At 34.8% G+C, this 15,315-nt stretch overlaps 1 protein-coding gene across 1 annotated transcript in view; it reads right to left on the reverse strand.

Annotated features, from left to right (window-relative positions):
- Positions 1-4,083: 4,083 nt before the first annotated feature.
- The window catches only part of Rrp15 (ribosomal RNA processing 15 homolog), a 41,742-nt gene continuing 30,510 nt past the window's right edge, over positions 4,084-15,315 (reverse strand). The window contains exon 5 of the mRNA XM_074048294.1: positions 4,084-6,387. Within this exon, the coding sequence (XP_073904395.1) occupies positions 6,244-6,387 (144 nt within the window). The 3' untranslated portion in view covers positions 4,084-6,243. The remainder of the gene's footprint in view (positions 6,388-15,315) is intronic.

Here is a 15,315-nt window from a genome sequence, read left to right on the forward strand (position 1 = left end):
CTCATCAAACAACAAACACTGGATTCTCTTAAAATGTCCAATCTAAAGAGAATTTCACTTATTGTTAAGGAGTATATTTGAGAGTCCCACTAAGGACCAAAACATGGCAGTCATGTCTCATGCAATCTAATTATTCCTAACATTGCTGTCACGTGTAGAGAAGGATAATAGCACGTTGAACTTTCTGGACTTTGAGCTTTTATGTTCATAATATACTTAAGAGAACCTTGTGTTACTGTACAAAGGCAAATATTATTATTGTGTAGAAACAGTTCTGATGTTATGCTTGGTACAACTAAGTATTTCAGGGTAACTGCTGTGTCTGGCTGCCTCCATGATGTTTTTAGAGCTGATGTCAAACCATTGTTTATGTCCTTTCCATGGGAGGGAATACATTTTTACCTAAGACTAAAGTCTGGTTCTGCAAGCACAGAGGCAACTGTCTAGTAGCCTGAGGGTGATCAACAGCTGCAAGGCCACCCACGCACATGGACACAGCTCTCAGCTGTCTCTCCATTCAGAGTCCCAGTTGGTCCTGACCCCATACAAATTTGGTGTTCTTGCTTTGATGTTTATAAACTGATTGCATTAAAAATGCAGCATAATGATTCTGGGGTTAGAGAAACTGTTATTTATACAAATGTGGTTAACACCTCATCATTTTAAGTTGGCTGTGCTAATAACATTCATTGTGCTCTTTGTTTTCTGCTTCCCCCCCAAATCTGAAACCTGCATTTGCTCTGGCAGTATGTTGAGTGTGTACTGGAATGAATGGAACTTGGACCACTATAGAGTCCTGCAAATAAAGGCACATCCTCAGGAAACCTCCTAAATAAGGAGGCACCCAGGTATAAGTCTAAAATATGGGAACTCACTACTTGAATATGTCTGGTGTCTGTGGCTCCGGCATTGTTTAACATGTCTTTTGTGGTGCATTATAAAACTATTCTTTCAGAATACAACAGTAAGATTTTAAAGTTTGGTACACTCATCCTAAAAATTTCAGATGATAATGCTAAAACTCAAATACTACCTGCTATTAACAGCATATACTAAAATACTGTTAAACCTAATAAATTAAATCTATAAAAGCTTATAGAAAAAGCTCAAGATAGATTTTATAATTCCAAAATTGTTGTTTTTTTTATCAGACTAAATACATGCTCTCTAACTTTATTCTCTTCATAGTTGGGGCAGACACAGTAGCCACATGTTGCTTTTAATTTTAAAATAAACTTAAGAGATTCGGTTCCTCTGCATCACTAGCCACATATGAAATGACCAACAGCCACTTGTGATAGTGGATACCATATTCACAATGTAGACATACAATATTTTCATTACCACAGGGTCCTATACCACAGCACTGATTTAGAGACTGGAACTGTAAGAAACTACCCTCGCCTACCTTACTCAGTTGAAGCCAGAGAGCATTTCAATGTATAATCCTGCTATTTAGGGGATTAGAGAAGTGAGTGATGTTGGACCTGATAGTCTTAACAAAACAAGTAAAACAGAAAAGGTTTACCACACATCTAGATAAAAAGTCATAAAACCTAACTCCCTAAATTATGTTCAGTAGGCTAGATGAAAAATATTAATGTGGCCTTCTAATCTAGAAAAATAATCTAAAATATTTAGAACTCAACATTTTGTTAAATATGCATCACAATTCTAAATGTTCTATCACTCATCACAAAATACTCTCCTTCTTAATCTGTTCATAGGTCCCCTTGATTAATATAGTTAATTAAATTTCAGAAAAGCCTGCCTAGTGACAAATTTACCAGGCCTACCTCTGCTGCAGTTGTCAGTAAGAAACATCTACCATGCTGGCCAAAATTCAGACTCCTGTTTGCTTCAGGAAGGAATGAGAGAGCTTTTTGTAGGCACAGAGTAGTTCTCTCTCCTGTTTCCAAAATTTGTTATTACTGCCAATTCACCTCAAATAGTCTTCGTACACATATCGGCATGGCTTAACAGCCTCTATACTTATCACTGACAAAGAGAATGGAGATCATTATCAATTATATTGATCCTAAGAGACAATCTGAGAAAAGAACAAAGGAAAAGCAAAAGCAAAGCTAACATATAGAGCACTGATAAATTATAAAAGTTATAGCTCTTGACAAGCTTCATTATTCTAGGTCCCTAATTAATAAACAACCTAGATTCCACTATAATTTAAAAGGTTACCCTTAAAACAAATTCCTTTTTGTGGGACTGGGGTTTGAACTCAGGACTTCCTATTTGCAAAGCAGGGGCTCTACCACTTGAGCCACACCTCCAGTCCAACAAATAATTTTTAAGTAGAAACCTGATTTATTTCAAGTTATCACTTATTAACTGAATTGCCACGACACTCAAATCATACAGTGAGAACTTACCATAAACATTTAACTTTAATAGGGAAGAAGAGCCTCAACGTTTTGGTCTGTAGAGAAGTAAAATGCCCCTTATTTTAACATAAACAAAATACTTAAAATAATTCTAGAACAGATGCTTAATCACTGTTATCTGTTTGAATTAACTTTTGAATTCCATAAAGAAATAATGATAAAGTTATCACATCCAAGTTAAAAATGGATGATTTGCTACTTTTAACTACACACAAATATATTTCCTTAAGAAATTATAAATGTTGCCAGCTGTGGTAGTGTGAGCCTATATTCCCAGCTTCTCAGGACATTGAAACAGGAGGATCACTTGAGCCCAGGAGTTTGAGGTCAGCCTGGGCAACATAGTAAGATTCTATTTCTTAAAAAAAATTTTTTTTTAAATTACAAATGTTAAAATGTACAGTGAATTTTTTCTTTGTCTTCGCTTTTTTGGCACTGGGGATGGAACCCAGGGTCTTGAGCATGCTAAGGAAGCACTCTACCCCTGAGCTACATCCCAGCCCTACAATGAATTTTTAAATGCTTGTTTTAAAAGTAAAATTCATGTGGCACAAATATATCAGTAAGCACAGTAATGGTATTATCTGGTCTTTAAAAAGAGTCTGAAAAAATAAAACCTCTTTACCATTTTAACTAATGACCTCTTTCAAGACATGTATTAATAAAAATCTATAATAAAAATAACCAAAAATGTATATATACAAGGATACATAGCCAAAGGATGCAAAATTACCAGCTTATTTGTGTTTTGCATAAAAAATGTTTATGCTCCTTGGGAGATACTACTTTAGGCACTTTCTTAGACCTAACTTTGGCAACACAGTTTGTTTTCAGTTTGTCCATATTTCTATTCACACTTCAACCTTGTGCTTTCTCTGCTACAGTTTTACTAGGACATCTTGGGCATCTATAAACTGTCACCCAATGGCTTTACAATGAAGTACTGTACCCATATGCCTGAGGATCCATACAGGTAGCAAGGTAAGTTTAGATGGTAACTGTTGACATTAAGCACATCCGTATGTACAGAATTCATTTATTAAAAGCCCTAAAAGGCTTCTCAAAATTTAAACATCCCGTTGTTCACCCATCTGTTTTAAAAGACATGAAATATTTTAAGGAACTTGGGTTTGCCCTCAAATAAGCCTTGCAGAACATCACAATGAGTTTTTTTAGGCTCCAAGTACTGGAGGTATAAACCTCTGAGCTATTCCATCCAAAGGGTTGTGAAGGTGTATTTTGGAACCAGCTAAATAACTCTCAAGCAATGAAGAGTCCCACGTACTCTGAAAAAAAAAGTCAGCACTCCAATTCCATGCTAAACTACTATAATGGTTCTTAAGTTACATTCAGTCCTAAATAGGTATTACCTTTGACTCAATTTCAATGCTTTAAAACAATAACCTATGTTAAGCTGTGCTAAATACTGAGAACATTCACCACAGCCAATCAAAAATCTAGACACGGAAATAAGATAACACCCTCAAATTGCTTGCTACTATTTTTCACAGTTCTTTCTAAATAAAGAAAAGTAATTTCTTTACTACAAAATCACTCTAGCTACCAAAAATAAATCCTAATGTAGTTCAGATAAATAAAGGGGGAGGAAAAATGGTATTGTAGTTTTTTTTCTCTTCCTTATAGAATTCAAATACAATGTGAAAGAAAGAATAGACACAATTCATTGTCTGATGTCAGAAAAATTTAAATACTATATATAAAATACTGAGGGTAGGAGAGACAGAGTTAAACATCTAAAACATTCATCTAAAAACATAAGCAGTCAGGAATAGTAGTGCATACCTATAGAATCCCAGCTCTCGAGAAACTGAGGCAGAAGGATTGTGCCTTCGAGAACAGCCTGAGCAACAGAAAACTCCTGTATTTAAAAAAAAAAGATACATACTTAGCTTCTAAGCTAGTATGTTCTTCCTTAGATTCTTATTTATACATACTGGTTTCTGCTTAAACATTTCATAGCTAAGATGAGGAAACACTAATATACAGAAGACATTTTATCTATATGACAAAACTATATAATAGCCTTCTAAGAAAAGTAGTATTTGTTGTTATAGTGCCAAAGCGGAAACTCAGTTTTATTTTGGAACAAGATCATTTCTGAAAGAAGAAAATCTACGAATATTCTCTTCCTTACTTTCAATTTGAATGAGAACATTTTTTCAACTTTCCTAAATGAAATGAAGTAGTATAAAATACAAGGATATGCTTCAAGACAACTTTTTAGTCAACAAGAAGTTACTTATCCATTTTTATCACCTGAATGTACTATTCAGAAACAATTTTGCAAATCTTTAGTATAGCCCAAAAACAGTTTAATAGAAGAAAATACAATATAATCTTGAGTTCTGCAGAGACAAAAGTTTTTAGGTGCCACATGTGTGTTTTAAAAATTATGTACGTTATCTTGAAATCTTTGTCAGGATATTTAGCATTCTTATATTATCAATGAGGAATATTTATTTATATTCATTTTTTTTAAATGACAAAATAGCAATTCTAAAATTTAATAAGACACTAAAGTTCAAAAGCTGGGATAAATACAAAATACATTTTGAGCTTTGCTATTTTAACCACTGATTCCTTGGGTGTATACTTTCCTTTATGGTAACAAATACCAGGCCAGGGACTAATTTAACACTTGTCATATAATACATGTAACACTCAAATGGGTTTAAAAATATAAACATCTCTGCTGTAGCACATCGTTTTAGGGGGAGGATTATCATTCAATATGTAACAGATGCAAGTATGTACAACTGGGTGGTAGAGGGATTTTTACTACTGAAAGATAGGGAAAGAGATTGATCCTTTTCAAAAAAAAAGGAACAGATTACATTTATTAAATAATTCCCTTATAAACCTTAGAGCCTGGGCCAAGTTTCACAGAAATTTTGCACTGACATTAAAAAGTCTTAGTTTTTCTTCTCTTTTTAACAACTGTATCCTAAAGGTCATCCAATTTAATACCTTTAAGGCAACAATATGGAAGCAAGTCTCAAATCAGATGTAATAAGTGATATAGATTACTTGTTTTCTGACTCCATCACTTCACTATTTGATATCCACAAAAGAGAAGTTAACTTAATTATGCGAGGACAGAAGAAGGAAAGGGGTGGGGAGGGAGAGAGGGAGGGAGAGGGGAAGTCAAGAGAGAGAAAAAGAAATTATGTCTCATTACATAAGTTAAACATTAGAATTTCTACCTTAGTAACTCTCTTGTGCAAAAACAACCTAACACATCAAACTCATTATTTGTATTATTTAATGTAAAAGCAGAGATCTGATATTTCTTAAATCATATTTGCCAGCTTATCTAAAATTAAAATCAACATCCAAATCAAAAATACTGTAATTTAAAATTTACTACATAGGTTTTCTCAACAGCTGACCAAAGCAAAAATGGCCCAATTATTCCCCAAAGTACAGACACACAGACCTATGACCTATGAGCTGGATGGCAAAGAAATAAAGTCATTTCAATTATGAACTGGCACTGCATCAGAGAGCACACCAACAACACAATCAGTATGCATAAACTTGTCGTGAACTAGCAAGATGATCATCTTGCTGGTGAAGCAGAAATATTTCTTGGTACAATGTTTTGAGGAAATATGCTTAAAATTACACACCACTTGAAAATATAATTTTGACAAAGTATACAAGAGCGAACAACAAAGCTGGTAAAATTCTTCTGACTTTTTTGTAAACAAATGGTGTATATATATATATATATATATATGTATCTCTCCACAAAATTCACTAACTGCCAGAGGATGAAGTATTTTTCTAAGAAAAATAAAACAAGTTTGTCCTCTATTTTGCTCTATGCATCAGAGTCACTTGTAGATCCTGGTCTGCTGCTATCTGGTCCGTCACTTTCCTTGTCCCAGTCTTTCATAGATGCTCCCATCATGAAATCATCACGTAGAATCGTCCAACCTGGGCCCTCTTCTGACTTCACTTTAGTCTGAGAAAAGTTATATAATCAAAATATTCAGAAATCAATTTAACCATCAGGAAATTAAAAAGTTCAAGCTACAAAACAAACTTTTCAATGCTTAATTTTTTTACAACAGAGATAAAACCAAGATAATGAAGATAAAAATTGACTTCATACACTATGATTATATATGTAGACGTGTATAATAAGAAACTATAAATAAAATATTTTCACACTTCCATAAAAAATGAAAGCAAAATAAAAAATTTTGGAGTGGAGAAAAAATATAGTAAAATCTAGGCTTTGCTTCAGTTTTTAAAATCTTCTATAAACTAAACCAAGCTTACAATATTACTTAACCTCCAGTGATAATGTTTTTTGAAAATTTTGGGCAAATTATTTCAATATAAATAGAAATTTAACAAATGCTTTTAACCCAAAACAAATTAAAGGAGACAAAAACAAACTAACCTTGGTACTCTGGTAGACTTTTATAGATGTTATCTCATTCAGCATTTCATAAAAATTTGAACCAAATGTTCTTCATTTAGATTATGATCTCACTATCTGACCCAATCATGTAAAAGACTAATCCCATGCTAAAATTATAAACAACTGAAACAGGCAGTAAACATAATAGGTAGTCAATTCATTTCATCCAGTCATAGGATTTATGTAATACATAAGAGCCAAAGAATTACAGGTTCACATTTCATGGAACAACAGTACCACCTTGTGGTATTAAATAATACTTATGCAGAACTCCAAGCTGTAAGATTTTTCACAAATTCCACAAGTATTTATTGCAAACTGTGTCTTGAGCACAGCTCTTAGTGTTGGGAATAGAGTGATAAACAAAACAAAGCCTTTGTCTTCACAGAGACAACAGTTTATGCATGTCTATTTATTCCATATGGGGGTTATAAACCATGTAAAAAGCAACTTTTAAGAAAAAAGACATTAAAAACTTACTAAATTACAAGAGATTATCTAATTCTGCTAAAGCTTCCCTTTATTTTTTTTAAGCCTTGAAACACTCAATTTATGAAAAAAAAAAAAGATACTATTACAAACACGGTTCAAAAGGCAAGAATTTGTGCCTAAATATAACCTGAAGTCTAGATCGCATATATATATTCGAGTAAAGACATCAGAATTGAATGTCATCTATTAGCATAATATATAATTTAACCAAGATAAAGAAACAGAAAATACCTATGGTATTTAAAGCCAAGATAAAGCAGTTCTAATGTTCTCATCTCACACTAGGAATGATAAGGTATAAAAGGTATGGCTCCCCTCATGAGCATGCTAACATCTCTCCATTCCTTATTTATGCAGTATAAAATCTGCCCTCCTCAAACCGCAATTCTGCTTCTATTCAATTAAGCTACTTCACTGGATAAGAGACCATTTCCTCTTATATAGCTCAAGATTTCTTTGCCAATTTCCTCACCTTAAATAAGAGAAAAGAGCTGTTTCTAATTAACATGGATCCATTTAAAACCAACTGGAACACAACTCTCCTGTCAAATAAGCAATTCCAAGCTTTCAATTCAGTTCTAAAGAGTGTATACCTATATCCAAATTACTGAGTGGTATTTGTGTTTACACATGAACATGCACAATCTCAACGTTAAGACTCCAAATTTACAAAAACTACAACATGCAATCAATATATTATCAACTAAGAGCAGGCAATCTCGCATGCCTGACCTCAATGCAATGATTCTGCATGAGAGCTTCTCCTGACAGCCAGCCTCTGCTTGCCTGAGTTACTCCTCTACTTGGTAGCAGCAAAAAAAGAGAAGAAAACTATAGACAACAGAAGAATCAATTCTCAAGAAAGGGAAGAGGAGGGAAGAATATGGCCAGAACTTTAAAACAAAATTCAGGAAGAAACAACTGCAGACCAAAGGAAAGGATTAATTAAAATGGCAAAACAAGTCGGAAGCTGGTGGCTCACATCTGCAATCCTAGCTACTTTGGGAGGCTGACATGGGGAGGATTCCAGTTCAAGACTAGCCCGGGAAAATAGTTTGAGATCCCCATTTCCAAAATAATCAGAGAAAAATGGACTGGAGATGTGGCTCAAGTGGCAGAGTGCCCAGTTTGTAAGCATGAAGTTCTGAGTTCAAACCCTAGTCGTACCAAAAACAACAAAAAATTAATGTTAAAGGAAAAAATAAGACAGTAAAATCAAAAGGAAAAAATATATACTTGTCATTTCTACAATGTCAAGTTTCCCAAGCTTCCTTTAAGGTCTTCCTGACAAATTTCTTCCAGGAAACCCTTCTGGAATTACTTTTAACTATAATGATTCAAATACTGAATGAAAAAAAAAAAAGTCACAACCGTGAATTTTACTACAAAGTCATTATGTGCCAGTTTACATAATACTGTCTTTTTCAAATTTTCTTAAGAGTCCTAGCAAGATAGCAATTGTAGTTCACATCTCATATAAAGAACTCAAGACTCAATTATTCAGGTACAGAGTTAATAGACAACTGAGTTAATACTGAAACCTACCCAATTCCCAAGCCCATGTTCTTTTCACAATGCTACACTGCTCTAAAACTTAATTAATGATAAGAAAACAGCACAGTTTATCACCTGTTATAACCTATTAACTACACAGAACTAGCACTAAAATACCTAGAAAATGTCTAAATGTTTTAAGATAATTTCTATAGAAGTCATAATTTGAGTAAACTATATTACACATTGCATTTCTTAATTTCAATTTACCATATCATTTCCATAAACATGACCTACCATTCAGTTTATATTACTTGGAGCACCCATGATGAAAAGGTGGATGAGATATTAATTTAAGAATAGGAAAAAGCCTTAGGCAAATTCCAAATATGCCTTTCATTGGAAAAAATTGCTTGGAGTGACCCCTGAATAGATTTAAATGTTAAGACATCATGAGAATGAAGAGGTTTTGGTTTTCTCTGAGACAAAAAAATGCCAGCAATTTGATGTATTATTTTTCCAACAGGAATAAAAATTAAGAGAGAGCTGAGGACATGGCTCAGGTGGTAGAGAGTCTGCCTAGAAAGTGCGAAGCTCTGAGTTCAACCCTAGTATCACCACAAAAAAAAAAAAAAAAAGAGAGAGAGAGAGTGAGTTTTTGGTCTGAATTTCAGTTAATCCACTGATTCTAATACAGCAAATCAGAAAATTCTGGAGATCTAGAAGTAAAAGAAATGAAAAATTTCTTAACTTGGGAATAAATATAGTTAGTCGTAGTATATAGATTAGGCACAGCTATTTACTACCTTTAGACAGAAGAAAGGTGTATTAGGAAGCTTTGTGTTACTGTGACAAAAGACCAGAGAAAAACAATGTATAAGGAGAGGTTTGTTTGGGCTCAGTTGTCAGAGGTTTCAGCCTGCGATCAGTTGACTCCGTTGCTTTTTGGGCTCATGGTGAGGCACAACATCATGATGGAACCATGTGATGGAGGAAACTGCTCATCTCATGGCAGCTGGGAAGCAAAGAGAAAAAGAGGAAGGGGCCAGAGTCCCAATATACCCTCTTCAAGAACATATCACCAAAGACCTAATTTCCTCGAACTAAATACTATTTACTTATTTATTTATTATTTATTCATTTACTTATTTTGTGATGGGGATCAGATACAAGGCTTTGCGCATGCTAGGCAAGAACTCTAACACTGAGCTATACTCCCAAATAAAAATCCCATCTCTTAAAGGTCCCATCACTTCCCAGCAGTTCCACAAGCTGGGGACCAATCCGTTAACATGTGGGCTTTTGGGGGACATTTCAGGTTCAAATTACAGCACTGTGTTAACATTTAAGCAGAGAATATAATAATCAAACTGAAGAACTTATGCATCCTTTAGTGTTGCTGCAAGGCAAACTCTTCCTGCTTACATCACTGAAAAGTAAAACTGATTGAATGTGAAAACTAAGAACATAATGAAAACCACATGACACAAGGAAACGATACAGCCCTCACAGCCCCTGCTGGCCTGGTTTTATACAAATATTTAATCAAGATTATACAGAAGCAGTCTATGTCAATTTCAAGATGAAGACAACCCTTAAAAATGTTAATCAGCTTTCATTTCAAAGTTTAAACATACATTGGCAGCTATTGAAAAGAACACTGAAAAAGGAGGTTTGAAATTATTCCTTAGTCTAATGCCAAATAATGAGCTTAACTTTATTTCATTTAAGGGAGAAAATTAAAGTCAAACCCTAAAAAGATAAATAGAATAGTCACATCTATATTTAGGAATCAGCAATAGTTGATTTCATTGCTTCCTCTAATAAGAATGTTTACTTTTCTTTTTAATTTAGCTTCATCTAAATTAAAAAAGAGTGTTAGCACTGGCTAAATTCATCTGAATATTTTTGTTGTTGATTTTTTAAGCTATTTATGACTTTATAGTAGTCTGTCTATAACTGATTAAAGCCTACTTGAAAATTCTTCCTGTGAAATAAAGGGTATATAGGAAATCTCTTTACATTTTAAAAAAAATGTATTCTGGAAGAGCCCAACATAGGTGAACTGTAGCACTACATCTTTAGAAGTTGAATAAGAACACCAATGAGGACTGGAGATATGGTTCAAGTGGTAGAGCACCAGCTTTACAAATGTGAAGCCCTGAGTTCAAACCCCAATCTTACCAAAACAAAAGACTAAAATAACATTGTATTTAAAAAAAAAAAAAAGAATATCAAAGATTTTTTAACCATGGAAGATATTCTAACATCTCAATGGTCACAAAGGGTTGAAAATTTTCCCTCTGGAATATACAAGAATTCCAATGAAGAACCTACAGACCAAGAGTATAGTAAAAACCTGATAGCAACACAAACTCAATTTTTCTCTGCTTCTCAAAGAATTCTTAATAAGCAATTCTTAACTGTCTTGATCAGTTTTTGCCTTTCCCATTCCTTCATAATCTCATTTGAATTAGTTTTAACTGCTTTTCTAGGATAATACTCCAGGAAATAAGTTTACTTCGGCTTCATTTTTGTTACTTGTACAGTTTCCAAATGTTATGGATGGAGTATGATATATTCCCCCCTCCAAGATTCATGTGTTCAACAGCTGATCCCCAGCTGGTGGAGTTATTTTGAGAGGTTCTGTAAACTTTAAAAGGTGGGGCTTAGTTGGAAGAAGTAGGTCACTGATGACTACCTGGTCCCCAGGCCCCTTCCTCAATCTCTGCTTCCTGCTCACCATGAAGTGAAAAGCGTCCTCTGCCATGGGCTCCTGCTGCACATGGTCTGACCAAGCACACAGGGCTAAGCAACCATGAATTGAACCCTCTGAAATCATAAGCCAAAATAAATCTTTCCTCCTTTTAAGTTGTTTATATTGGGCATTCTGTCACAGCCACGAGAAAGTTAACCAACACACCAAAATTTTGTATACTTTCCAGATTCAGATGGATAATTTATAAGATCCAGGTAAACTAGAAAAGCATGTGGAAGCATATCCTAGAGAATAAAAATATATCAAGAGGCTGAAACTATGCCACTTTAATTATAGTCCAAGCATATGTTCAACATACAGAGCTCTGTAAGAACTTCTAATCCTATTTTTCCAAGAACTCAAATCTACCACTCCTGAAAAACAAGCTGTGTTGATCAACACAATTATTTCTATAGTAACTTCATTTTCTGGCCTTGGTTTTATTATGTATTCAACAGATAGATCCTTCCTCAAAATGGCTGATGGGTTCTATTCTAACTCGCTATTCATTCATCTATTTTCAAAAAACTAAATTTTAAGAAACATTCACTCAACACTGATTTTTCTCTTTGCTTATATTCTCTTCAAAATTGCAAATAGGGCTGGGTACCAGTGGCTCACACCTGTAATCCTAGCTACTCAGGAGGCAGAGATCAATGGGATTGCTGTACAAAGCCAGTCCTGGGAAATAGTTCACAAGATCCTATCTCAAAAAAACCCATCAGAAGAAAGGGCTGGTGGAGTGGCTCAAAGTACAGTACCACCTAAATAAATAAAAGTAAATAAAGTAAGTGAAAGTTCACTACACTGCCCCAAAAAGCCAAATGTAACTTCTCAAGGAGATTTAACATAAGTGCGCTCTATACAATTTCATACTAAATTAGGAGCTTAAAATTTTTAGAATACATTCTGCCAGTTAATCTCTTAAATATATCGTTTTGTTATTTATATACTATATCACTTATCAGTATATAAATGAAAGTCCAGATTTATAAAGAAACAAATTAGCAGAGTTGTGAAGTTCCTCTGGAAAATAGGTATCAATGTATTAACATCATAAATTTGTTGAAAAACTTAAATGAAAAAACATGTAAAAGTACTCAAAGCCATGAAATGTTTGCAAAAAAACTAAGCTATATCTAAATAAAGAATATGCTTACTATCAATCTACTGAATTCAACAAGATTTTAAAATAAATGGATTGCTCCCATCACACCTCCTTGGAGAAAGGGTTGATTTTAGGTCGAAGACATAGAAAGCCCAAGTCTGAGGCTGGACATCTTGCCCCATGATGGTCAATCTTGAATGTCAACTTGACTAGACTAAGAATCACCTAGGAGTAGGTAAAGCACACCTGAGTGTGTTAGTGAGAACATTTTCAGACAGGATTAACTAAAGGTGAAAAACTCACCTTATACATGAATGATACCATCCCACAGGCTGGAGGCCAAGATGGAACACAAAGGGAAAAGGACGGGCTAATGGAATTACTCAAGAGATTAAATGCCTGCCTAGCTAGCTACCGTGAGGCCCTAAATTCAAACCCCAGTACTGCCAAAAACGTTTTTTTCTTTAAATAGTACTACCAAAATATCTTAGTGCGGCATTCTCTCCATGAGGTAAACAGCCTCCGCCACATGTTCTCACTGCCCTGATGCTCTGCCTCACTACCATCCCAGAAACACAGAGCCAAAGTGATTACAAGCAGAAACCTCTGAAATCATGTGGAGAAAGCTTTCTCAAGCTCCCAGTTCTACTGAATCTAACTGGGGGCGACAGGAGATGCAGAAAGGACAAAAAGATAGACAAACATGCATAAAGCTGGGGTCAGGTGTGCTGGGGACTCAGAGGAAGACAACAGCCTCGTTGCTTCTTTTCTCTAATAACTCTTCTTTTACTTCTCTATTCTTTTAAGGCCTTACTTCTAAAGTCTTTAAAACCTTGCTTCTTTTCTACTCTTTAAAGTCTCTTTCCTTAGACTCACTCTATCCCATGTTCTCTCTTAGCTTTTCTTTAGCATAATCTCTCTGAAAGTCTTGGCCCTCAGACTTGCACTGTCCCTTGTTCCCTTTAAAGTCTCAGTGCTCAGACTTCCAGACAAACAACAGCAGCCTCGTCTAAAAACTGCATTAGCATAACTCTTTAAGTCTTGGTCCTGAGACTTGAACTGTCCCATGTTCTCTTTAGCTTGTCTTTAGCTTAGCTTTTCTAAAGCCTCTGTATAAAGTTCCTAGTGCAGAAAGCCACTCTGGTGGAGACCCAACAGCCAGGCAGCAGCCTAAGCAACAGCCAACCAAAATCCCCCATCAAAAAACAACAACCTTGCGTCCTCCTTCAGCACATCTTTTACATCCAGTGGTAAACAAGGAGGTGGAGCAACAGTTCTCAGGGAGGGGTGTGACACTGTAACAAGAGAAACTTGAATTCCTACTTCTTTCTCTGAACCTAAATAACTTAGGAAAACAGCTAGATGTGCTGCATTTTGGCTTTGCTCTCATCTGCAGCTAGGGCCATGCCAAACACAGCCTGTAGATCACTGAGCACAACTGTGCTTATGTCACTTCTCGTAGGCTTCTCATAATCCGCTCCCAGTAGGGGGGAAAAAAACAAAAGCAAAAGAAATTCTCTTTTCTTAAATTGCTTCTGTCAGGTATTTTGTCACAGCATAGAAAGTCCTACTACCATAACCAAGAACACAAGGAACTCCTCAAATAAATGGGGCATGCCACAAGAACACAAGGGCCAATTTTACATGTGTCTCCATAATCACATTTGAGAATTTAAGGATCAAAGAGTATAATAATTATAATTTATGGTAAACATTAAATGAATAAAAATCCCAATATCCAGGATATTTTAATGACAACAAAAGGAAGGAAGACCTTGCTTGCCACCACTGGCAGTGACTGTAAAACCAACTCCTTTCTCTGGAAAGCAGTGATTGACGGGAAAGAAACATCAATTCCCATCTTTAGGAATTTCATTTCACCCTCCAAAAATGTCAGCTAATACATTAGGAAGAAAATGAGGAAGTTACTGTTATTTTCTTCCGATGACATAAATGTTTTAGATAAGGATCACTAACTGATGCTTTTAGACAAAAGAGGTATGGTGAAGGGTAGACTTGCTCCTGCCAAAGTATGCATCCCAAAAATTACTTTCTAAAGATTGGGGGTAGGGAACGCACCTTTAATAAGAGAGAATTTGTGTATTATCATTTTAACCAATGGAAAACCAGCAAAACAAATGTAGAACATTCTCATAATGAATCTACTGATATGTTGCAATACTAAGAATAGCACCAAGTACTTCAGGTATGAAATAACTGTGCCAAAAAGTGTGACATAAATTTCTGCCTTCAGTCCTAATTTCCAGCTTACAGCCATTAAGAACAACTTAACAGACACCATGATGAAAGAAATACACAAATTTAAACCATGCATTTATTATTAAATCTTCAAGACAATTATCTCAAGAATTAAAAGGGATTTGTCTAAAATAAAGAGAAGATATAACCAAAAAAATACAACTTGACTAGATTACGGTTCTCTAAGTTACAAAAGAATCTTTGAATTGCATGATATGTGAATTATGCCAATAAACTTGTTCTGTAAAGAAAGACTCTTTTAGGTACTGCCTTCAAATAATCAGCCTAAAGAAAATATAAATCGGTAGACAGCTGTATAAAACAAAAACAAACAGGTTAACAATTTGAGAAC

This window comes from Castor canadensis, chromosome 11 (assembly GCF_047511655.1).
Source record: "Castor canadensis chromosome 11, mCasCan1.hap1v2, whole genome shotgun sequence".
Classification (NCBI taxonomy): domain Eukaryota; kingdom Metazoa; phylum Chordata; class Mammalia; order Rodentia; family Castoridae; genus Castor; species Castor canadensis.